We start from the raw sequence: 25924 nt of genomic DNA on the forward strand, positions 1-25924 counted from the left end.
TTCTGCCCCTGCTAATATAAATACTTTCATGTGCTTAAGCTTTGTTCCATTACCATGGATATTTCACACATTAAAAAAAAAAAAAGTTATATATATCATCCTCCACAATGTTTGGTGCTTAACAGAACACTCCCAATAATAAAACATCATGTTTCATTTCTAAGAAAATACAAAGTGCATATATTTTTAGAGCTGTTTCCCACATTTTACTTTTTCCCCTTAGACTTCCTTAGCTATAATCTATGTTAGTCACATATACAATATAAAGTTGTTAAAATGCTTGAAAGTTTCTTCATTTTTAAAAAGTTATTACTATAAAGTGGAGGGTATTACTTTCCTCTAAACTATGCGCATAAATAAAGAGTTCCTAGGGTTGTGTAGAAGCAATGTGGATTCAGTATTAAAAAAACATAAAAATGTATCAACTTCAAGTGCTAAACAATCCAAAAATGCATTTTTAATTTTCAAGACCACAAAACAATTTGGACAATTTTCTTGAAAGGTGAAATATCTTCTTAAAAAAAGATGAAATAGAGGGTATAATGACAATCTAGATGAAATTACAATTTAAAGATTATTTTGCATTCTCATGCTTTTATTTTTATTTAATTTTTCAACTCCCAGCGTTTATTTAAAATAAAGACCATATTTTTGCTTTTTCATTTTTCTTCACTAATTAGTTACTTGCACAACGTTTTTATGCAAAACAAAATGCATAAGTAAGCTGGCTAATGTAAGGGAGAAAATGTAGGTCAATAAAAAAAGACATATAAGGCAATTTTAATTAAAAGTTTTGCTCTACAGATTACAATTCAGAAGCAGTATTACCTTAAGACACTAGAAAGAAGGACACTGATGTATCAACTTTCACTTAATCATGAGATTTAAGCAATGTCAAATGTTTCAACGGATAATCTAATAGGTAAGCATCTTAAATGCTTCCAAAACAAAAAAAGGAAAAGCAAAACAAAAACTCTTGGACATTCTCAGATTTCCAAGATTATTTTTTATGAATTGTCCATTATAACTTTTGAAGTAAGCAAACTATACTTTATGAATTAAATTATTAGTTCATTTGAAGGAACTTAACTCATCGAGCACTGGTGGGATTGGGTGTTTAGTTATTATTGGATAAACCACATGGCTCTTTGCACTATCAAAACACAATATCCTATTTCATGCTGGAGAGCACTTTAGTCATGGTACTGCCAGAATCAATTCCAGAAACTCTGGCTTTAGACTTTGGAGATGGTAGTCATCTTTTAATCTAGCTCTTTCCCAACCATATGAAAGGGAAGAGGAAGGGATGGTTCTTGTTTTTTAGTTCTCTGTCTCATCTGAGAAAATTCCTTATTAGTGGCAGGAACAGAAAGTCCAGAAAATTCTTTTTACCTCAGTTTATCAGAGGATAAATTCAGTTCAATTGCAATTGGTTTGATTAGCCTTTAAATAACCTTTTGAAGAGCAGAGATGTGATGTAAAGAAACAAAGGAGCTGAGCAATCCACAGGTACCACTGACCTGCTCTCACAGTAAGCCCTTGAATTTTTAAAAATTTTTATTGTGCTTTAAGTGGAAGTTCACAAATCAAGTCAGTGTCTCATACAAAAATTTATATACACCTTGCTATATATTCCTAGTTGCTCTCCCTCTAATGAGACAGCACACTCCTTCCCTCCACCCTCTCTGTGTCCATTCAGCCAGCTTCTGATCCCCTCTGCCTTCTCATCTCCCCTCCAGACAGGAGCTGCCCACATAATCTTATGTGTCTACTTGATCCAAGAAGCTCACTCCTCACCAGCATCATTTTCTATCCTATAGTCCAGTCCATTCTCGGTTTGAAGAGTTGGCTTTGGGAATGGTTCCTGTCTTGGGCTAACAGAAGGTCTGGGGACCATGACCACTGAGGTCCATCTAGTCTCAGTCAGGCCATTAAGTCTAGCCTTTTTATAAGAATTTGAGGTCTGCATCCCACTACTCTCCTGCTCCCCCAGGGGTTCTCTGTTGCGTTCTCTATCAGGGCAGTCATTGGGTGTCGCTGAGCATTGTCTAGTTCTTCTGGTCTCAGGCTGATGTAGTATCTGATTTATGTGGCCCTTTCTATTGCTTGGGCTCATAATTACCTTGTGTCTTTGGTGTAGCCCTTGACGTTTTAAGTTTTTTTACTCAATAAAGCCCACCCAAATTGAAAATCTAATCTCCCAACTTTCAAACACAGTTTCCATTATTGATTCACTAGCACATCGTTTTATTCACTCTATGTCTGAAACTGTGCTGGACACAATGAAAGGCCTAGAAAGGAATCAGAGCCCAGATTCCACCCTCAAGGAATCTACTGTCTAGTCTACCAGAGAAGGAAAATTCAGAGATGGCTAAATATAAGGGAGAAGTGACAAAGGACTGGACTTGGTCATTGTCAAAGTTCCCTAGACTAGCAACCTCATGTTGTCTGTGAGCTTGTTAGAAATTCAGAGTCTCAGGCGCCACCCAGCCCTCCAGAATCTGCATATGCTTTTTAACAAGATCCCCAGATAATTCACATACATACATATTAGTATTTGAAAACCACTGCTCTACAAGTCACGATACAGATTCAGAAATAAAGGTTCTAATTTTGATGGCACTTTGATGTCTAAGGTATGCCTGTCTCCAGCCTTGGTCTTCTCTATCACCTCATATGCATGTGAAAGCTAGAGACAATGAAAAAGGAAGAAAGAAGAATCGATGCATCCGAACTGTGGTGTTGGTGAAGAATATTGAATATACCACAGACTGTCAGAAGAATAAACAAATATATCTTAGAAGAAATACAACCAAAATGTTCCTTAAAAGTGAAAATGATGAGACTTACCTCAATTACACTGGATAAATAATCAGTAAAGACCAATTTCTAGAGAGGGACATCATGGGTGGTAAAGTAGAGGGTCAGCGAAGATGAGGAAAAATTAGATGGATTGACTCAATACCCAAAACAATGAACACAAACATACCAAAGCTCAGGAAGATGGTGCAGGACTAGGCAACATTTTGTTCTATTATACTTAAAGTTGCTATGAGTCAGAGCTGACTCAACCTAACAGTTCTGATGACTGGTCAATTACTTCTCAGAAGATGTTAGGTGTTGGAGAGGATGAGCTGTCTTTGTAGCTCTGCAACCTCTATAAACTAAAATTGAAAAAACTTGTTATTCCTGTCTGCTAAGTCCCACCTGAACAAGAGCATAAACCATCAGTGTGAATTTTCTGTTTCTTGTCCCCAAACATACAATAATGTTCTCAGATAAGATGATGAGATCTAAAAAGCAAGGGCCATGCCTTCCTCTTCCTTTTATTGCTTCTACATTTTATCTGCCTGTTGTGTTCACTGTTGACCAATATTACTGTCAATCGATTACCCACTTCAGTAATAATAATAAAAAAAAAATAGCAAACACTCATATAGAGATTAGGATGTATCAGGAACTGTTTTAGGTGCTTTACAAACATATATTAACTCATTTAATCCTTATACCATCCCTGTGTGGTAGGCAGCCTTATTACTCCCATAATTCTATATAAGGCTACATAATTCCCCTAGGAAGCTGCAGAGCCAGGACTCAAAGCCAGGTAGTGTGGCTCATGAACTGTGCTTCCAACCACAATGTTATGCCACATTGTGTGCAGATAAGGACAAATGACTTAGGAATAGAATTGAGATAAATTAAAATAGCATACTTGGGAGAGAGGCATGTAAAAAATATAAAAACATGTTTTCTCCAATTGTAATAAAATTAAGATTACTGAAGTATAACACTATCCTTGGCCTTCTAAGATCTGTTCAGACCACAGTGTTTTCTTTGTTCATCTGCCTGGTTACTGATGGTGAAGACACTGTTCCCAAGAAAGACTCACTGGCCCTGTCAAAAGTTCACCAGCTGCACCAGGGAACTCTGGAGCTGAGGTGCAGCCTGGCCCTCATATGGAATTGCCTGTGGCTTTCCAACTCTTCTTCCAGCTGAGATTGGTATGCTGATGCACAGGGCTAAGGAAGATCCAGAGGAAGCAATAATAATAATAATAAAGTAAACAATAAAACATAATTAACAGAAAGTATCCACAAAGCCACCATGATTTTGTTGTCTGTACTCGAGAAGGAATTTTATATTTTTGGTCAAGCTATGAAGAATATGCACTGTGAGCAGTCTGCACTCATGACTCAATTGATGTGAATGAGACAGGCCTGAAACAGGAAGCGGGCCTACAAGACAGCAGGCCTCCAGCGCCGGAGGCCATCAGCTGAGCTGCTGCCACTGAGACAGCTCCCACTAAAGGAACAGAGCCAGGTCTTTATTCATTTAGAATGGCTAGCACCTCACATCCATCTCTCTGTTCTGAAAGAATTTGAAAAAATCTTTAGGTTTTGGCAAAATTTTATATACCACTAAAAGGTACTTTTTTAACATACCACTAAGAGCTTAATTTGTGGTTTAGTCTGGCATTTGAAACAAAACGGAGGCTGATAAAAACTTTCAGAAGAGGTCACTGCCTAAAATTTGACATAGATTTCAGTGACATTGCCTGAACTGGCTTTCCTGGGCCTCCTCTACTGGGAGGGAGAAATTACCAACAACAAGTATTACTGCAGGAAGGGAGGAGTCAGGTACACTAAATATGTGTTACTCTGTTTAGAATGAGAGAAGAACATTTTCCATGGGTTATCCAGAGAACACTGTCGCTTGTAGAAGATTTTAATATAAACTTCCTTGATGATGACTACTTAAGTCCTCGTTTCCCATTCCATTTTTTTTTAAATCAACTTTAACGATTTAAATGCATACCAAGAATATAGTTTGATGAGTTATGAAAAATGCATGCATTCATGTAATCACCAACATAATCAAGATATATTTTCACCACCCCAAAAGGTTCCCTAGTGCCTTTCCTAGTCATTTACCCCAGACTCACACCCAATCCCAGGCAACAACTAATCTGCTTTCCATCACTATAAATTATTCTTTCTTAGAATATTATATAAATAGGATCATACAGTGTGTACTCTTTTGTGCCTGGCTTCTTTCACGTGGCACAATGGTTTCAAAATTCATTCATGTTGTGGCGTGTATCAGCAAATTCTTTTAATTTTATTACTGAGTAGTATTTCATTATACAGATAAACATTCATTTGTTCATCCATTTTTTGGTTGACTGGACATTGGGGGAGGTAATGCTTTATTAGGAATAATTGTGCTATGCATATTCATGTACAACTCTTTGTGTGGACATATATTCTCATTTTTCTTTGGTAAATGTCTAGGAGTAAAATTGCTGATCAAACTCTTTTCCAAAGTGGTTGTACCATTTTATACTTCCATTAGTAATGTATGAGAGTTCCAGTTGCTCCACATCCTCATCAACACTTGGCACTGTCAATCTTTTTAATTTAAGTTACTTTAAAGGAAGTGTCGTGATCTCACATTGTAGTTTTAATGTGCTTTTCCCAGATGACTAATCATGTTGAACATCTTTTCATGTGCCTAGTGGCCATTTGTGTATTTTCTTGTGGAAAGTATTTGTTCAAATATTTTACGCCCTCTCTTTTTTTTAGTTATTTGTCTCATTATTGAATTATAAGAGCCCTTTGTATGCTCTGGATACAAGTCAAGCCCTCTGTCAGATATACATGCTACACATATTTTTCCCAGATGGTGGCTTGCCTTTTTACTTTAGTGGTTGCTTTCAAACAGCAGAGATTTTTAACTGTGATATCCATTTTATCATACTTTCTTTTTACGGTTCTTGCTTTTGGAATCCTACAAAGTCCTTGCCTTCTCTCCAAATTGATCTGTAGATTCAATGCAAACATACAAACACACCAAAAACCCATAAAAAACTGGTAAACTGAACTATATCAAAATTTAAAACTTTTTGAAAAGGCAAGCCATGGATTGGGAGAATATATCTGCAAAACATACATGTGACAAAAAATGAGCAAAAAAAAAAAATTGTATCTAGAATATATAAACACTCCTTTAACTCAGTGGAGCCCTGGTAGTGCAGTGGTTAAGAGACTGGCTGCTAACCAAAAAGTCAACAGTTCAAATCTACCTGCGAAACCCTATGTGGCAGTTCTACCCTCTCCTACAGAGTATGAGTCAGAATCTACTTGATGGCAATGAGTTTGGTTTGGTTTATAACTCAATAATAAAAAAACGTAAGAAGCCCTTGCCTATCCCAAGGTACCATGAAGATTTTCTCCTATGCTTTCTTGTAGTGGTTTCTTTAAATTTAAGCCATTACATTTGGGTTTATGATCTATTACAAGTTAGTTTTTGTTTGTGGTGTGAGATATGGGTTGAGGTTCATTTTTTCCCCCTTTATGGCTATCCATTTTTCTAGCACCATTTGCTGAAAAGACTTTCCTTTCCCTTGGCATCTTAATAATAATTATTTTAATGACTGAAGGATTCATAGTGATGTTCCCTTTTTTATTTGTAATAAAAATTCCTTTAAGCACTGCTTTAGCTCTATCCCACTTTTCACTTAGGTCAACATATATTCTAATTTCCCTTGTGCTTTTTCCTATGATCTATGAGTTATTTGGAAGTGTGTTATCTATTAAAAACAAAACAAAACTAAACCTGTTCCTGTATAGTCAATTTTGACTCATAGTGAACTTTTAGGATAAAGCAGAACTGCCCTAGAGGGTTTCCAAGGAGCAGCTGACAGATTGAAACTGCCGACCTTTTGGTTAGCAGCCATAGCTCATTGTAGCTCTTAACCATTGCACCACCAGGGTTCCATGTTGTTTATAGTTTCTGTGTATTTGGGTATTTTTGATAATTTTATGTAACTGAGTTCTAATTTAATTCTATTTTGGTCAGAGAGTATCTTCCCATAATTTCAATTCTTTAAAGATTTTGTATTTAAAGTATAAATTCAATTGGCCATATAAAAGTGGATTTATTTCTGGGCTTTTATTCTTTTCCATTGATCTATAAGTCGATCTCTCTGCTAATACCATGCTGATTATACTTTAATGAAGTCTTAAAATCAGGAAGTAAATGTTCTCCAGCTTTCAAGACAATTCTAGATCCTTTGCAATTCCACATGAGCTCTTGAATCAGCCTTTCAATTCATATACACACACATATATATATGTATGTGTATATATATATATATACCTACACCTGCTAGGATAGCACTGAATCCATAGATTAATTTGAAGGGAACTGACACCTTGTTGATGTTCAGTTTTCCAAGTCAAGAACATGGTGATCTCTCCTTTTTTTTAAAGGCTTTTTTGACTTCTCTCACCAATGTCTTTTGATAAAGTGTGAGAATTTTCACAGATTAAAATATTAAGTATTTCACGTTTTCTGATTCTATTATAATTTCCTTTTTAATTTCAACCTCCATTTGTTCATTGGTAGTACATAGAAATATAATTGATTTTTATGTATGCTCCTTGCATCCTGTAACGTCGCTAAATTAATCTTTATAGTTTTTTAAAAAATAGATTAATTTGATTTTCTATGTCCATGATGATGCCATCTGTGAATAAAGACAGATATGCTTCTTCCTTTCTTTTTCTTGTTTTATTTTTGGCTGAGATCGCTGGGATAATGCTGGAAAAGAATGATAAGAGCAGACATGCTTGCCTTGACCCTGATTTAAGGATTTAAGGATAAAGGCATTCAATCTATCACCGTTAAGTATGATGCTAATTGTAGGTTTTTCTTACTAACACCAGACCAGCTGCCGGCTCATGGCAACCCCACGTGTGTAAGAGCAGAAGTGTGCTCCAAAGGATTCTTAATGGCTGATTTTTTGGAAGTAGACTGCCAGGCCCTTCTTCTGAGGCATCTCTGCATGGACTTAAATCACCAACCTTTCAGTTAGCAGCCAGTGCTTTAATGGTCTGCACCATGCAGGGACCCCTAGGCTTTTCTTAGGTGTCGCTGATCAACGTCAGGAAGGTTCCTTCAATTCCTACTTTGTTTTATCTTATTTATTTTTTATCATAGGTAGGTGTTGAATTTTGTCAAACTTTTTTCTGCATTTATTAAGAAAATCATAAGTTTCTATTAGGCCATAAAGCAAGCCTTAACAGAATCCAAAACATCAAAATGTTACAAAGCATCTTTTCTGACCATAAAGCCATAAAAGTAGAAATCAATGACAGAAAAAGCAAGGAAAAAAAATCAAATACACGGCAACTGAATAACATATTGCTCAAAAACTACTGGGTTATAGAGGAAATTAAGGATGGGATAAAGAAATTCACAGAATCAAATGAGAATGAAACACATCCTATCAGAATCTTTGTGACACAGCAAAAGCAGTGGTCAGAGGTCAATTTATAGCAATAAACGCACACATCCAAAAAGAAGAAAGGGCCAAAATCAAAACATTAACCCTACAACTTGAACAATTAGAAAGAGAGCAGCCAAAGAAACCCTCCGGCACCAGAAGAAAGGAAATAATAAAAATTAAAAAAAAAAAAAAAAATTTTTTTTTCCTTTTTTTATAGAGTAGAATTAAATGAAATAGAGAATAGAAAAATAATTGAAAGAGTTAACAAGACCAAAAGCTGGTTCTTGGAAAAGATCAACAAAATTGATAAACCCCTGGCCAAACTGACAAAAGGAAAACAGGAGAGGAACAAAAAACCTGAATAGGAAATGAGATGGGCGATATCACAACAGACCCAATTGAAAATAAAAAATCATAACAGAATACCATGATAAAATTGTACTCTAACAAATTTGAAAACCTAGAGGAAATGGGGAAGTTTCTAGAAACATACTACCTACCTAAACTAATGCAAACACAGATAGAACAACTAAATAAACCTATAAAAAAAGAAGAGATTGAAAAGGTAATTTAAAAACTCCCAACAACAAAAAAGCCCTGGCCCTGATGGTTTCACTGGAGAATTCTATCAAACTTTTCAAGAAGAGATAACACCACTACTTCTACAGAAAAGGATTGGACACTCTCAAACTCATTCTATGAAGCCAGCAAAACCCTGACACCAAAACCAGGTAAAGGTACCACAAAAAAAGAAAATTACAGACCAATATCCTTCATGAACATAGATGCAAAAATCCTCAACAAAATTCTAACCAATAGAATTCAACAACATGCCAAAAAAATAATTCACCATGACCAAGTGGGATTCATACCAGGTATGCAGGAATGGTTCAACATTGGAAAAACAATCAATGTAATCCATCACATAAATAAAACAAAAGACAGGAACCACATGATCTTATCAATTGATGCAGAAAAGGCATTTGACAAAGCCCAACACCCATTCATGATAAAAACTCTTGGCAAAATATGAATAGAAGGGAAATTCCTCAACATTATAAAGGGCACTTACACGAAGCCAAAAGCTAGTATTATCCTAAATGGAGGGAGCCTGAAAGCATTCCCCTTGTGAACTGGAACCATACAAGGAAGTTATATATACAGAAAACCCTAAAGAATCCACAAGAAAACTACAGGAACTAATAGAAGATTTCAGCAAAGTATCAGGATACAAGATAAACATACAAAAATCAGTTGGATTCCTCTACACCAACAAAAAGAACTTTGAAGAGGAAATTATCAAATCAATACCATTTACAATAGCCCCCAAGAAGATAAAATACTTAGGAATAAATCTAACCAGAGACATAAAAGACCTATAGAAAGAAAACTGTAAGACGCTACTGCAAGAAACCAAAAGAGAACTACATAAGTGGAAAAACATACCTTGCTCATGGATAGGAAGACCTAACTTTGTGAAAATGTCATTTCTACCCAAATCAATCGACAGATACAACACAATCTCGATTCGAATTCCAATGGTATCTTTTAATAAGATGGAGAAACAAATCACCAAGTTCATATAGAAAGGGAAGGCCCTGGATAAATAAAGCGTTACTGAAAAAGAAGAACAAAATGGGAGGCCTCACACTACCTGATTTTAGAACTTATTATACTGTCACAGTAGTCAAAACAGCATGGTACTGGTACAACAACAGATACCTAGACCAACGGAACAGAACTGAGAATCCAGAAGTAAATCCATTTACCTATGAGCACCTGATATTTGACAAAGGCCCAAAGTCTGTTACATGGGGAAAAGAAAGCCTCTTTAATAAATGGTGCGGGCATAATATGATATCCATCTGCAAAAAAATGAAAGACGACCTGTATCTTACACCATGCATAAAAACTTAACTCAAAATGAATCAAAGACCTAAATATAAAATCTAATAAAGATCATGAAAGAAAAAATAAGGACAATGCTAGAAGCCCTAATACATGGCATAAACAGAACATAAGATATAACTAAAAATGCACAAATACCAGAAGAGAAACTAGGTAACTGGCAACTCCTGAAAATCAAACACTTCCGCTCATCAAAAGACCTCACCAAAAGAGTAAAAAGACAACCTACAGAACGGAAAAAAAAATTTTTGGCTAGGACATATCCAACCAGGGTCTAATCTCTAAAATCTACAAGATACTATAAAACTTCAACCACAAGAAGACAAATAACCCAATTAAAATATGAGCTAAGGAAGTGAATAGGCACTTCACCGAAGAAGACATTCAGGCAGCTAACAGATACGTGAGGAAATGTTCACAATCATTAGCCATTAAAGAAATGCAAATCAAAACTACAGTGAGATACCATGTCACCTCAGCAAGGCTAGCAGTAACCCCCAAAACACAAAACAATAAATGTCGGAGAGGTTGTGGAGAGACTGGAACACTTATACACTGCTGGTGGGAATGTAAAATGGTACAATCACTTTGGAAATTGACTTGGTGCTTCCTTAAAAAGCTAGAAATAGAACTACTATACAATCCAGCAATCCCACTCTTTGGAATATATCCTAGAGAAATAAGAGCCTTCACACGAATAGATATATGCACACCTATGTTCACTGCAGAACTGTTCACAACAGCAGAAAGATGGAAACAACATATGTGCCCATTAACAGGTGAATGAATAAACAAATTATTGTATATTCACACAATGGAATACTACACAACGATAATGAACAACGATGAATCCGCAAAACATGACATGGATGAATCTGGAAGGTATTATGCTGAGTGAAATTAGTCAGTTGCAGAAGGGCAAATATTGCATGAGAACACTATTATAAAAACTCAAGAAAAGGTTTAAACAGAAGAAAACATTCTTTGATCGTTGTCAGTGTAGGAAGGGAGGGAGGCAGGAATTCACTAACTAGACAGTAGACAAGAATTATCTTAGGTGAAGGAAAAGACAACACAAAATACAGGTAAAGTCAGCACAAATGAACTAAACTAAAAGCTAAGAAGTTTCCTGAATACAACCAAACACTTTGAGGGACAGAGTAGCAGGGGACCATAATTTCAGGGTACATCTAGATCAACTGGCATAACAAAGTTTATTAAGAAAATGTTCTGCATCCCACTTTGGTGACTGCCGTCTGGGGTCTTAAAAGCTAGGGAATGGCCATCTAATATGCATCAGTTGGTTCCAACCCACCTGGAACAAAGGAGAATGAAGAACACCAAAGACAGGAGGAAAATATTAGCCCAAGGGACAAAAGGGGCCACATAAACCAGAGACTCCATCAGCCTGACACCAGAAAAACTAGATGGTGCCCAGCTATCACTAATGACTGCTCTGACAGGGAACACAACAGAGAGTCCCTGAGGGAGCAGAAGAAAGTCGGTGCAGAACTCAAATTCTAGTAAAAAAGGCAGACTTAAGGGTCTTACTGAGACTGGAGGAATCCCAGAAGACATGGCTCCCAGACTCTCTGTTAACCCAGAACGAAAACTCGAAGCAGTCCCGAAGGCAACTCTTCAGACTAAGAATAGAATGGATTATAAGACACAAAATGATGCTCGTGAAGTGTGCGCTTCTTAGTTCAAGTAGATACATGAGACTAAATGGGCAGCTCCTGTCCGGAGGCGAAATGTGAAGGCAGAAAAGGATAGGAGCAGAGTGAATGGACGTGGGAAACTCGGGGTGGAAAGGAGAAGTGTGCGGTCACATTACAGGGATAGTAAGCAGGGTCACATAACAATGTGCACATAGATTTTCGTTTGAGAAACTAACTTGAGCTGTTAACTTTCACCTAAAGCACACATTAAAAAAATTAAAAAAAGAAAATCATATGTTTCCTTTGTCCTCTTAATGCGGTGAATTACATTGATTTTCAAATGTTAAATCAACCTTTCATTCCAGGGATAAGCCCCACTTGATCATAGTGTATCAACTTTTTATACATTGCTAGATTCAATTTTCTGTTCTATCAATCACTGAGAGAGAAGAGTTGAAGTTTCCAACTATAAAAGTTTATTTGTCTATTTCTCTTCAGTTCTGTTAGTAGCTTCAAGTAATTATAACCGGAAGTATACGTATTTAACATTTTATGTGATCATGATGAACTGACTCCATTATTATTCCTCGTAAGATCTGTAGTCTACTTTATCTCACATTAACATAGCCACTCCAGTTTTCTTATAATTAGTGTTTGCATGATTATTTTTTACTTTTATTTGTGTCTTTATATTTAAAGTGAGTCAGCATATTATAGACAGCATATTGCTTTTTCTATTCAATCTGGTAAAACCTCCATTTTACTTAACCCAGTGCCTACTTATCAATATAGTTACTATTTGTTTTCTATTTATCCCATCTGTTATTTTCTCATTTCTCCTCTTTCCTGCTTTCTTTTGGATCCCATTTTAACTCCACTATTGGCTTATTACTATACTTCTTTGCTGTGTTTTTTAGTAGTTGCTTTTCTAGAGTTTACAGTAGGTACTCTAATAACTTATTGCAGCCTACCTCCAATTCACGTTTAAAAATTTTTTTATTGTGCTTTAAGTGAAAGTTTACAAATCAAGTCAGTCTATCATGCAAAAATTTATATACACCCTGCTTTATACTCCTTGGAAACCCTAGTGGCGTAGTGGTTAAGTACTATGGCTGCTAACCGAGAGACTGGCAGTTCGAATCTGCCAGGTGCTCCTTGGAAACTCTATTGGGCAGTTCTACTCTGTCCTATAGGGTTGCCTATGGGTCGGAATTGACTCGACGGCAGTGGGTTTGGTTTTTTTGGTTTTATACACTCCTAGTTGCTCTCCCCCGATAAGACAGCAGGCTCTTTCTTGCTACCTTCTATTTTCGTGTCCATTCAGCCAGCTTCTGACCCCCTCTGCCTTCTCATCTCCCCTCCAGACAGGAGCTGCACACATAGTCTCATGTGTCTATTTGATCCAAGAAGCTCACTCCTCACCAGCATCATTTTCTATCCTATAGACCAATCCAATCTCGGTCTGAAGAGTTGGTTTTGGGAATGGTTCCTGCTTTGCGCTAACAGAAGGTGTGGGGACCATGACCTCCGGGGCCCTTCTAGTTTTAGTCAGACCATTAAGACTGGTCTTTGTACGAGAATTTGAGGTCTATATTTTTTTATCCCACTGCTCTCATGTTCTCTCAGGGATTCTCTGTTGTGTTCCCCGTCAGGGCAGTCATCGGTTGTAGGTGGGTACTATCTAGTTCTTCTGGTCTCAAGTTGATGTAGTCTCTGATTTATGTGGCCCTTTCTGTCTCTTGGGCTCATAATTACCTTGTGTCTTTGGTGCTCTTCATTCTCCTTTGCTCCAGGTGGGTTGAGACCAATTGATTCATCTTAAATAGCCACTTGCTAGCATTTAAGAACCCAGACACCACTCTCCAAAGTGGGATGTAGAATGTTTTCTTAATAGATTTTATTACGCCAATTGACCGAGATGTCCCCTGAAACCATGGTCCCCAAACCTCTGCCCCTGCTACACTGGCCTTCGAAGCATTGAGTTTATTCAGGAAATTTCTTTGCTTTTGGTTTAGTCCAGTTGTGCTGACCTCACCTGTATTGTGGGTTATCTTCCCCTTCACCTAAAATAGTTCTTGTCTACTATCTAATTAGTGAATACCCCTCTCCCTCCATTCCTCTCCACTCTTGTAACCATCAAAGAATATTTTCTTCTCTGTTTAAACTATTTCTTGAGTTCTTATAGAGTGGTCTCATACAATATTTGTCCTTTTGCAGCTGACTAATTTCACTCAGCATAATGCCTTCCAGATTCCTCCATGTTATGAAATGTTTCACAGATTCATCACTGTTCTTTACCAATGTGTAATATTCCATTGTGTTAATATACCATAATTTATTTATCCATTCATCCGTTGATGGGCACCTTGGTTGCTTCCATCTTTTTGCTATTGTAAACAGTGCTGCAATGAACATGGGTGTGCATATATCTCTTTTTGTAAAGGCTCCTATTTCTTTAGGATATATTCCAAGGAGTGGGATTGCTGGATCATATAGTAGTTCTATTTCTAGCTTTTGAAGGAAGCACTAAATCGATTTCCAAAGTGGTTGTATCATTTTACATTTCCACCAGTAGTATATAAGTGTTTCAGTCTCTCCACAACCTCTCCAACATTTATTATTTTGTGATTTTTGGATTACTGCCAGCCTTGTTGGAGAGAGAGAGAATCTCATTATAGTTTTGATTTGCATTTCTCTCTCTTTTTTTTTTTTAATGGCTAATGATCGTGAACATTTCCTCATGTATCTGTTAGGTACCTGAATGTCTTCTTTAGTGAAGTGCCTGTTCATATCCTTTGCCCATTTTTTAATTGTGTTATTTGTCTTTTTGTTGTGGAATTTTTGCAGTGTCATGTAGGTTTTAGAGATCAGATGCTGATCAGAAATGTCATAGCTAAAAACTTTTTCCCAATCTGTAGGTAATCTTTTTATTCTTTTGGTGAAGTCTTTGGATGAACATAGGTGTTTGATTTTTAGGAGCTCCCAGTTATCTAGTTGCTATTCTGGTGTTTGCGCATTGTTCGTAATGTTTTGTATACTGTTTATGCCATGTATTAGGGCTCCTAGCATTGTCCCTATTTTTTCTTCCATGATCTTTATTGTTTTAGATTTTATATTTAGGTCTTTGATCCATTTTGAGTTTGTTTTTGTGCATGGTGTGAGGTATGGGTCTTATTTCATTTTTTTGCAGATGGATATCCAGTTATGCCAGCACCATTTGTTGAAAAGACTGTCTTTTCCTCATATAATGCACTTTGGGCCTTTGTCAAGTATCAGCTGCTCATAGGTAGATGTATTTATGTCTGGATTATCAATTCTGTTCCATTGGTCTATGTATCTGTTGTTGTACCGATACCAGGCTGTTTTGACTACTGTGGCGGTATAATAGTTTTTAAAATCAGGTAGTGTGAGGCCTGCCACTTTGTTCTTCTTTTTCAGTAATGCTTTACCTATCCAGGGCCTCTTTCCCTTCCATATGAAGCTGGTGATTTGGAATTTGGATCAGAACTGTACTGTAGATCGCTTTTCATAGAATAGACATTCTTACGATGTTAAGTGTTCCTATCCATGAGCAAGGTATGTTTTTCCAGTTATGTAGGTCTCTTTTGGTTTCTTGCAGTAGTATCTTGCAGTTTTCTTTATATAGGTCTTTTATGTCTCTGGTAAGATTTATTCTTAAGTATTTTATCTTCTTGGGGGCTACTGTAAATGGTATTATTTGGTGATTTCCTCTTCGATGTTCTTTTTGTTGGTGTAGAGGAATCCAACTGATTTTTGTATGTTTATATTGTATCCTGATACTCTGCTGAACTCTTCTATTAGTTTCAGTAGTTTTCTTGAGTATTCTTTAGGGTTTTCTGTGTATAAGATCATGTCATTTGCAAACAGAGATACTTTTACTTCTTCCTTACCAATCTGTATGCCCTTTATTTCTTTATCTAGCCTAATTGCTCTGGCTAGGACCTTCAGCACAATGTTGAATAAGAGTGGTGATAAAGGGCATCCTTGTCTGGTTTCTGATCCCAAGGGGAGCACTTTCAGACTCTCTCCATTTAGGATGATGTTGGCTGTTTATACCGGTTCACATTTAATGTAAGAACCTTACAACAATATGATTAAATGCTCTCATTTCCCCCCATCCTTTTTGCTACTGTTGTCACATAATTTACTTATATTATTATTATTTTCACCTTAAGCAGTAAGTTATCTTTTAAAGAAATTTAAAAATGAAGAAAAAACTTCTTGAATTTCCTCATATTTGCCATTTCTCTTGCTCTTCATTCCTTTCTATAAATCCAAGTTTCTAATTGGTATTTTCTGCCTGGACAGTTCCCCACAACAAATTCTCTCAGTTTTTGTTTGTTTGAGAGAATCTTTACCTCACCTCCATGTTTGAAATAGTTTCATTGGGTATAGAATTTCTTTCAGTGGTGTAAAGATGTTGCTCCATTGTCTTTTGCCTTGCACTGTTTCTGCCAAGAAACTTTCTTATATTTGTTCCTTTGCACATAATTTCTTTTTTTCTCTCGCTGCTTTTAAATTTGTCTGTTTAGCATTTATTTTCAGTAATTTGATTATGATGCGTCCTGGTGTGATTTTCTTTATGTTCATTGTGCTTGTGGTTTATTAAACCTCTTATATCTGTGGTTTTATAATTTTCATCAAATTTGGAAAAATTTTGGCCATTATCAAATCCTTTTCTGTGCGCCCTCCCCTCATACCCCCCCACTCCCACTGGAATTCCAATTATACATATGTTAGACTGTTTGATATTATACCACAGGTCAGTGAGATGCCATTCTTTTTTTTTTTCCTCTTCTTTCTTCCCAGTATATTCTTTCTGTGCTTCTTCTTGGATCATTTCTATTGTTGTGTCTACACGTTCACCAGCCTTCTGCAGCATGTAATCTGCTCTCCATTCCATCAATGACATTCTCATTTCAGATACGTAAATTTTTATCTACAGGAGCTCCATCTGGTTCTTTTTTTTTTTTTTCTTAATAATTTTCCTCTCTTTCCTCACTAAATTCATACATATTTTAAAATACTTGAACATAGTTGTAATAGCAATTTTAAAATTCTTGTCTGCTCGTTCTATCATCTTAATTATTTCTCACACTGTCTATACTGACTGATTTTTCTCCTGGTTATGGGGCATGTTTTCCTGGTTGCTGACATGCCCACTAATTTTTGATTGAATGTCTGTTGTTGGTATTAGCTGCCATCGAGCCAGTTCTGACTCATAGTGACCCTATGTACAACAGAATGAAACACTGCCCAGTTCTGTGCCACCCTTACAATGGTTGTTACGCTTGAGCCCATTGTTGCAGCCACTATGTCAATTCATCTTGTTGTGAGTCTTCCTCTTTTTCACTAACCCTCTTTGTTGCCAAGCATGATGTCCTTCTCCAGAGAATGATCGCTCCTGATAATACATCCAAAGTATGGGAGAGGTAGTCACTCCATCCTTGCTTCTAAGGAGCATTCTAGCTATACCTCTTCCAAGACGGATTTCTTGGTTCTTTTGGCAGTCTACCATATATTCACTATTCTTTGCAAACACCATAATTCAAAGGCATTAATTCTTGTCTGGTCCTCCTTATTCACTGTCCAGCTTTCGAATATATATGAGGCAACTGAAAACATAATACCTTGGGTTTGGAGCACCTCAGTCTTCAAGGTAACATCTTGAATGCTGAACATTATTATTTTTATGCCGTTGAGTGTCCAGATTTTATTATCTTCCTTTGAAGAACGTTGGGCTGTGTTATGGTAGGCAGCTAAGTTATTTGTGTTCATTTTGATCCTTTTGAGGCTTTTATTTAAACCGTGTGAGCCCAAGTCTAGAATAGCCTTTAATCTTGGGGTCACCACATTACTGAGGCACGGCTCTTCTGGAATCTGTACGGAACTCTCTGAGTGATCAACAAGGCTTTTTCATTATGGCTGGTTGAAATTTGAAAGCTTTCCACTCTTGGTTGAGCTTTAAAAAACATTTAACTCCTAGGTGGTTCTTGCTGTAAGCTTGTGGAATTTATCCTTACACACATATATCTTATCATTCAGCAAGGACTCACGGGGACCCCATGCAGATTTCTTGTTTTTCTTTGTAGATCCTGTATTTCCAGAACTCTGCCCCACAAAATCCAGGTACTTTCTGAACTCTGATCTCTGCATCTTCAACGCAGCAAGACAGTTGTAATCTGCTTGGGTGGCTCCTTCCACGCTACACTATCCAGAATTTGCCTCTAGGAAGGAAGCCTGGGTGATTGAAGAGCTCGCCTGACTTGTTTTCTTTCTATCAGGGGTCACAGACTTATACTGTCCATTGTCCAAAGTCTAAAAGACTAGCATGTGTTTTGTTTAGTTTTCTGTTTTTGAAGATAGAAGGCTAAGTCTGGTTTCTGTTACTCCATCATGCCTGGAAATGGAAGTCCTTTATTATTTTTTAAAAATAAATCTTGAATTTATAACAAAGTACTTTCCACAAATCTTTCAAATATTCCAATAAACATCTCATCTCAAAATCTGTGTAATGGGACAAGTAAATGCAGTGCATGATTATAAACTGCCTCATTCTGGTATATAGTACTGGTTCAACTGGCAAAACTCAAAGGAGATCTGAGGATTAGATGATAGCAGTTAATCAATGTGAATTCCTTGATTTGATGGTTGTATTATGGTTATGTAGACGAATGTCATTTTTGTAGCAAGTACACACAAAAGTGAATCCACCAGGCGCTCCTTGGAAACTCTATGGGGCAGTTCTACTCTGTCCTATAGGGTCGCTATGAGTCAGAATCGACTCGACGGCACCGGGTTTTTGTGTTTTGTACACACAGAAGTATTCAGGGTAATGGTCACAGGTCAGCAAATTACTCCCACTGGTACAGGAAAGAGAAAATTCTTTGTAATGCATTTGAAACTTTTCTGTACGCTTACTGATGATTCCAAAGTTAAAAAAAAAAAAACAGCGTAAGTATTAAAAAAGATTGTGTAATGTTATCACATTGATCTCAAAATTGCACTGGTAAGAGGATAATTAGCTATAGTAAAATCATAGTAAAAGACTGGGTTTAGATGCTGAAATATGTGACATGTAACTGAGAAAGGATACAGTGAAAACAAAGTCCCTGTTCCCTATTGAAGCTCCCTGCATTTCTTTATAAGACAATGAAGAGGAAAAAGAAAAAGGAAACTGAGGCAGGATAGCAAGCACATACACATACCAGCCTGCACATGTCTGACCAATAACCATAAATCAGCTCTCGGCTATACTTACACAATGGTTTTTCCAATGTGCAGAAATGATTTCTCCACAAATTCCCGGACACTATGGACTTCCCCAGTGGCTATGACAAAGTCCTCTGGCTCCTTGTTCTGCAACATCAGCCACATAGCCTGGGGGGAAGGGGTGGAGAAAGCAAGGTGAAGTTGTAGTAAGTGGCCACTTTGGAAACACAATGTTGTCAAATGCACTAAACTGAATATGAACACACAGAGCTAGGCAATGAGCTGGAATTTCACACAATATTGTAACTGCTACAGCAGTGCTTCTCAAAATCTAATGTGCATCAGAATAATTTGGGAAGCTTCTTAGTATGGATTCCTGGGTCCCAGCCATAGAGGTTTTCATTCAGTAGGACTGGAGAACATGTTTTAGGATTGATCGATTATTTATTTATGGTGGTAAAAGTATACATAACAATACATTTGCCAATTTGTCCGTTTTTAATGTGACATTGATTACAATCTTCATGCTGTGCCACCATGGTCACTGTCCTTTTCCTACTTACTCTACCCCGACTAACTCAGTGCCCTCAGGGATCTTTACTTTTAATTTCTCACAGAGACTTCAATTGAGAGGAACACTATGTTGAAGAGTGTCTGTGGGGAGTAAGTTTTTATGCTATATTTAAGGAAAAAACTGTTTAAGTGTGTGTCTAATTATCCTTCGTATCATAGATGGAAGGCAAGGAAAAATAATTTCAAGACAGGTTTTTGTCCTCAAAAGTAGAACCTAATTTCTTAACATTAAAGTTGACAGTTTATTAATCCAGTGACATCAAAAAGTAAAATAAACAAGAATCATTACTGCAAAAAAACCATATGACAAATAGTGCTACTACTTTTAAAAAGCTGTCTGAGACCAATGAGAATGTCTGCCACAGAGTTAAGTGTTTCCTGTGGGCAGCATTTCAAGGCCAGGGACTCAACTACCATTCCCTGATCAAAATGGATATGTAGCACAGATGCACTTTCTCAAGAGAGATGAAGTTTAAAAACCAAAAAAACCCCGTTGACATCCAGTCATTTCTGACTCATAGAGACCCTAAGGATGGAGTAGAACTGTCCCATAGGGTTGCCAAGGAGCGCCAGGTAGACTCAAACTGCTGACCTTTTGGTTAACAGCCGTAGTTCTTAACCACTACGTTACCAGGGTTTCCAGATGAAGTCTAACTGGGCACAAATACAGCTGCCCAACAGAAGGTACAGACTAGGGCAGACGTCGCAAACAGGCTCCAGTGGGGTAGAAGAGCTTTTTCCAAAAGCTGACAGGCCTACAATCTCTATAAAAACTTGTTACATGGATTGGAGATGCAGATTTTTAAAAAAGTTTTTAGTACAGCTGGCATTTCACAGGAATATGTCTCTTTAAGAAAGAACCAAGCAATTTTTTTTTTTAAATCACTCTTACCCACTTCTCAAAATAGAATAGGTGAAAATAATAGGGATTTCCTTATATTACAACCCCCAATATTATGTGTATTGAAAAAGTTTTGTTCTTGTTAGCTGCGCGGAGTCAGCCCCCAACTCGTGGAGGCTGAACCAAATGTTGCCCAGCCCTGCTTCTCCATCCCCACGATGGTTGTGGGTCAGACTTTTGTGATCATAGGGTTTTCGTTGGCCGATTTTTGGAAGCAGATGCCCAGGTCTTTCTTCCTAGTCTTTCTTAGTCTAGAAACCCTGTAGAAACCTGTTTAGCATCACAGCAACACACAAGCCTCCACAGACAGATGGGTGGTGACCGTGCTTGAGGTGCACTGGCCGCAAGTTGAGCTTGGGTCTCCTATACTGAAGGTGAGAATTCTACCACTGAACCACCACTGTCCCCCTGAAAAAGCCTAAATCCTCTTTATTTGAATTTGTGGTAGCTTTTAATAAAAAAAAAAAAAAAAAAAAAAAAAATTTTTAATAATAATAATATTTTCCTTTTATTTGAAATCATTTCTTATGACATTATTTTTGTATATTTAGTCTATTACAAGATTGTTTTAAATAGCATTTTTAGTCCAAGGAATATAAGACACCAGGAGATTTTAGAAGCCTCAGAGATGTGGCAGGCTGGGTGGGACAATGACTATAATTTCAGGTCAGTTAAGAAAGTGACTGATGAAACAGTCCTGGCTAGGTGACAGCTTTGTTCACATAATGAAATATCAGCAGTACCATTTTGTATTAAGATATCCGGGCTGATAAATGTAGTCACAGCACTTTAAAATTTTATACTAATTAGAGTCGATCTTCACTATTCATGAATTCCATATTTGCAAATTTGCCTACTTGCTAATATTTATTTGTAACCCAAAAATAACACTCCTAGCACTTTGGTGGTCATTCACGGACATGCATAGAGAGATGAAAAATTTGTGTTGCCCAAAGTGCACATTCTCAGCAAAGACTGAACAAGGAGATACTCTGACTTCTTGTTTCAGCTCTCATATTACAATGTCCTTTTTGTGATCTACTTAATGCCACGTTTTTCATGTTTTTGTGCTTTTTGTTGGTGATTTCCCTGATAAATGGCCCCCAAGTGCAGTGCTGAAGCTTTCTCTAGTGTTCCTAAATGCCAGAAATCTGTGATGTGCCTTATGGAGAAAATACATGTGAGATAAGCCTCATCCAGGCATGAGTTATACAGTACTGTTGAATGTTAATGAATATACACTCACTCCTCATTTATTGATATGGTTAGGTTCCAAAGACCAGGTCGTTATGTGAAAGCTGGCATTATGTGAAAATGTAGGATAACCACATTAGATCATAAAATAGACGATGACTACATTGTTACACATCTGCCAAATCACACTATTACATAACTGCCAAACCACTAAGAATCATGGCCCAGCCGAACTAATACATAACCTTAACCATCATAGCCAGCATGTCCCTTGCACCTCAGCATTTCTTAATGCCATACGCGATTAATGTGTAAACAGTAGATTTTTTACTATTGTCAAAAATGCAAAATGTTGGCTAACAAGATAGTCAGTAGGCAAGTAGGTGTAGTTCAACGTTAACGAATCAACAATATATATTAAACAGGGAATCTTTAAAAAGAAACACATAAATTTTAAAAAGGCACAAAATACAAGGTGTTTTCTTTATTGGGATAGTCCTGTGCAGAGGAGGGAAGATATAGTAGCTCTGTAGCTCCATGAACACAGAGCTTCAACATACTGCTTAATACCCTGGCTGCCAGGGCACACAGGGTCTGAAACCCAGCTCAGCAGCCAGGCCGCGTGCCCAGCTCGGGGACACGTCAGCTGAGGGAAGAACGCACCATTTGTAATGAAGCTCCTCAGAAAGATGCCTTTTGGTAATGCACAAAGGCACATGTGTACTAGCAGAGGCCTGGGAGGGGCATGCCCCACTCTGTGACACGTCTACCTTTGAATGTGCAGCTCTCTCTCCCCTCCTGTCTGCTCACTCTGACCTGTCCTTCTAGATTCAGGGCCATAATCCCAAATCCAGTAACTGGAGTGAATCCATATTATCTTGCTTGGTTTCCCTTGTGACCAATGGCAACAGCACGGTTGGCCTTCACTGAGACTGAATCTGCCCTTTAACCACCGCGACATCATCCTTCCCCACCTAAGCTAACCCCGTCATTCCACTCAAGTGTGTGTCTGTGCACACACACAAGCACGTGCACACACACAAGCACGCACACACTCACATTTTGGCTTTTATCAAACATTTTAAACGTCTTTAGGAGAAATTAAATTTTGCTTCCGGTTATAATTTCTACATGAACATTTTTTCTGAGGGATTAGATATAACAGGGTAAATACATTTAAATGCATTTTATTCAAACTTCCATTCTAAAAACAACATTTCAAATAGGTCTTTTAGGAACTCTCAGGTTATTTTATTGTGTTTTAAACACTTTGTTGTACTAGAATGGTCTAAAAAAACTTACATTACCTGTCAGGTGAAAGAAACCAAGACCTTGCTAAAAATCACGTGATTACTGGTATCTTAGTCATCTGGTGCTGCTATAACAGAAACACAAGTGGATGGTTTTTTTTTTTTTATTAACTTTTATTAAGCTTCAAGTGAACATTTACAAATCCAATCAGTCTGTCACATATAAGTTTACATACATCTCACTCCCTACTCCCACTTGCTCTCCCCCTATTGAGTCAGCCCTTTCAGTCTCTCCTTTTGTGACAATTTTGCCGGCTTCTCTCTCTCTCTATCTTCCCATCCCCCCTCCAGACAAGAGTTGCCAACACACTCTCAAGTGACCACCTGATATAATTAGCTCACTCTTCATCAGCATCTCTCTCCCACCCACTGACCAGTCCCTTCCATGTCTGATGAGTTGTCTTCGGGGATGGTTCCTGTCCTGTGCCAACAGAAGGTCTGGGGAGCATGGCCGCCGGGATTCCTCTAGTCTCAGTCAGACCATTAAGTCTGGTCTTTTTATGAGAATTTGGGGTCTGTATCCCACGGATCTCCTGCTCCCTCAGGGGTCCTCTGCTGTGCTCCCTGTCAGGGCAGTCATCGATTGTGGCCAAGCACCAACTAGTTCTTCTGGTCTCAGGATGATGTAGGTCTCTGGTTCATGTGGCCCTTTCTGTCTCTTGGGCTCTTAGTTGTCGTGTGACCTTGGTGTTTTTCATTTTCCTTTGATCCAGGTGGGTTGAGACCAATTGCTGCATCTTAGATGGCCACTTGTTAGCATTTAAGACCCCAGACGCCACATTTCAAAGTGGGATGCAGAATGTTTTCATACTAGAATTATTTTGCCAAGTGACTTAGAAGTCCCCTCAAACCATGTTCCCCAGACCCCCGCCCCTGCTCCGCTGACCTTTGAAGCATTCATTTCATCCCGGAAACTTCTTTGCTTTTGGTCCAGTCCAACTGAGCTGACCTTCCATGTATTGAGTGTTGTCTTTCCCTTCACCCAAAGCAGTTCTTATCTACTGATTAATCAATAAAAAACCCCCTCCCTCCCTCCCTCCCTCCCCCCTTCGTAACCACAAAAGTATGTGTTCTTCTCAGTTTTTACTCTTTCTTAAGATCTTATAATAGCGGTCTTATACAATATTTGTCCTTTTGCCTCTGACTAATTTCGCTCAGCATAATGCCTTCCAGGTTCCTCCATGTTATGAAATGTTTCACAGATTCGTCACTGTTCTTTATCGATGCGTAGTATTCCATTGTGTGAATATACCACAATTTATTTACCCATTCATCCGTTGATGGACACCTTGGTTGCTTCCAGCTTTTTGCTATTGTAAACAGAGCTGCAATAAACATGGGAGTGCATATATCTGTTTGTGTGAAGGCTCTTGTATCTCTAGGGTATATTCCGAGGAGTGGGATTTCTGGGTTGTATGCTAGTTCTATTTCCAACTGTTTAAGATAACGCCAGATAGATTCCCAAAGTAGTTGTACCATTTTACATTCCCACCAGCAGTGTATAAGAGTTCCAATCTCTCCGCAGCCTCTCCAACATTTATTATTTTGTCTTTTTTGGATTAATGCCAGCCTTGTTGGCGTGAGATGGAATCTCATCGTAGTTTTAATTTGCATTTCTCTAACGGCTAATGATCGAGAGCATTTTCTCATGTATCTGTTGGCTGCCTGAGTATCTTCTTTAGTGAAGTGTGTGTTCATGTCCTTTGCCCACTTCTTGATTGGGTTGTTTGTCTTTTTGTGGTTGAGTTTTGACAGAATCATGTAGATTTTAGAGATCAGGCGCTGGTTGGAGATGTCATAGCTGAAAATTCTTTCCCAGTCTGTAGGTGGTCTTTTTACTCTTTTGGTGAAGTCTTTAGATGAGCATAGGTGTTTGATTTTTAGGAGCTCCCAGTTATCGGGTTTTTCTTCATCATTTTTGGTAATGTTTTGTATTCTGTTTATGCCTTGTATTAGGGCTCCTAACGTTGTCCCTATGTTTTCTTCCATGATCTTTATCGTTTTAGTCTTTATGTTTAGGTCTGTGATCCACTTGGAGTTAGTTTTTGTGCATGGTGTGAGGTATGGGTCCTGTTTCATTCTTTTGCAAATGGATATCCAGTTATGCCAGCACCATTTGTTAAAAAGACTATCTTTCCCCCAATTAACTGACACTGGGCCTTTGTCAAATATCAGCTGCTCATATGTGGATGGATTTATATCTGGGTTCTCAATTCTGTTCCATTGGTCTATGTGCCTGTTGTTGTACCGGTACCAGGCGTTTTGACTACTGTGGCTGTATAACAGGTTCTGAAATCAGGTAGAATGAGGCCTCCCACTTTCTTCTTCTTTTTCAGTAATGCTTTGCTTATCCGGGGCTTCTTTCCCTTCCATATGAAATTGGTGATTTGTTTCTCTATCCCCTTAAAATATGACATTGGAATTTGGATTGGAAGTGCATTATATGTATAGATGGCTTTTGGTAGAATAGACATTGTTACTATGTTAAGTCTTCCTATCCATGAGCAAGGTATGTTTTTCCACTTAAGTATGTCCTTTTGAATTTCTTGAAGTAGAGCTTTGTAGTTTTCTTTGTATAGGTATTTTACATCCTTGGTAAGATTTATTCCTAAGTATTTTATCTTCCTGGGGGCTACTGTGAATGGTATTGATTTGGTTATTTCCTCTTCGGCGTTCTTTTTGTTGATGTAGAGGAATCCAAGTGATTTCTGTATGTTTATTTTATAACCTGAGACTCTGCCAAACTCTTCTATTAGTTTCAGTAGTTTTCTGGAGGATTCCTTAGGGTTTTCTGTGTATAAGATCATGTCATCTGCAAATAGTGATAACTTTACTTCCTCCTTGCCAATCCGGATAC

The 25924-nt window shown here is 37.7% G+C and overlaps 1 protein-coding gene across 6 annotated transcripts in view; it reads right to left on the minus strand.

Moving 5' to 3' along the window:
- Positions 1-25924, minus strand: part of GMDS (GDP-mannose 4,6-dehydratase) — a 783240-nt gene that overhangs the window by 186207 nt on the left and 571109 nt on the right. For all 6 annotated transcript variants that reach the window (XR_007517120.1, XM_049882356.1, XM_049882384.1 and 3 more), the window contains one exon: positions 19139-19257. Coding sequence is in view for 5 of the 6 variants with exons in the window: in XM_049882356.1 (XP_049738313.1) it covers positions 19139-19257 (119 nt within the window). In the remaining variant the exon portion in view is untranslated. The remainder of the gene's footprint in view (positions 1-19138; positions 19258-25924) is intronic.

Source organism: Elephas maximus, chromosome 1, assembly GCF_024166365.1.
Source record: "Elephas maximus indicus isolate mEleMax1 chromosome 1, mEleMax1 primary haplotype, whole genome shotgun sequence".
Classification (NCBI taxonomy): domain Eukaryota; kingdom Metazoa; phylum Chordata; class Mammalia; order Proboscidea; family Elephantidae; genus Elephas; species Elephas maximus.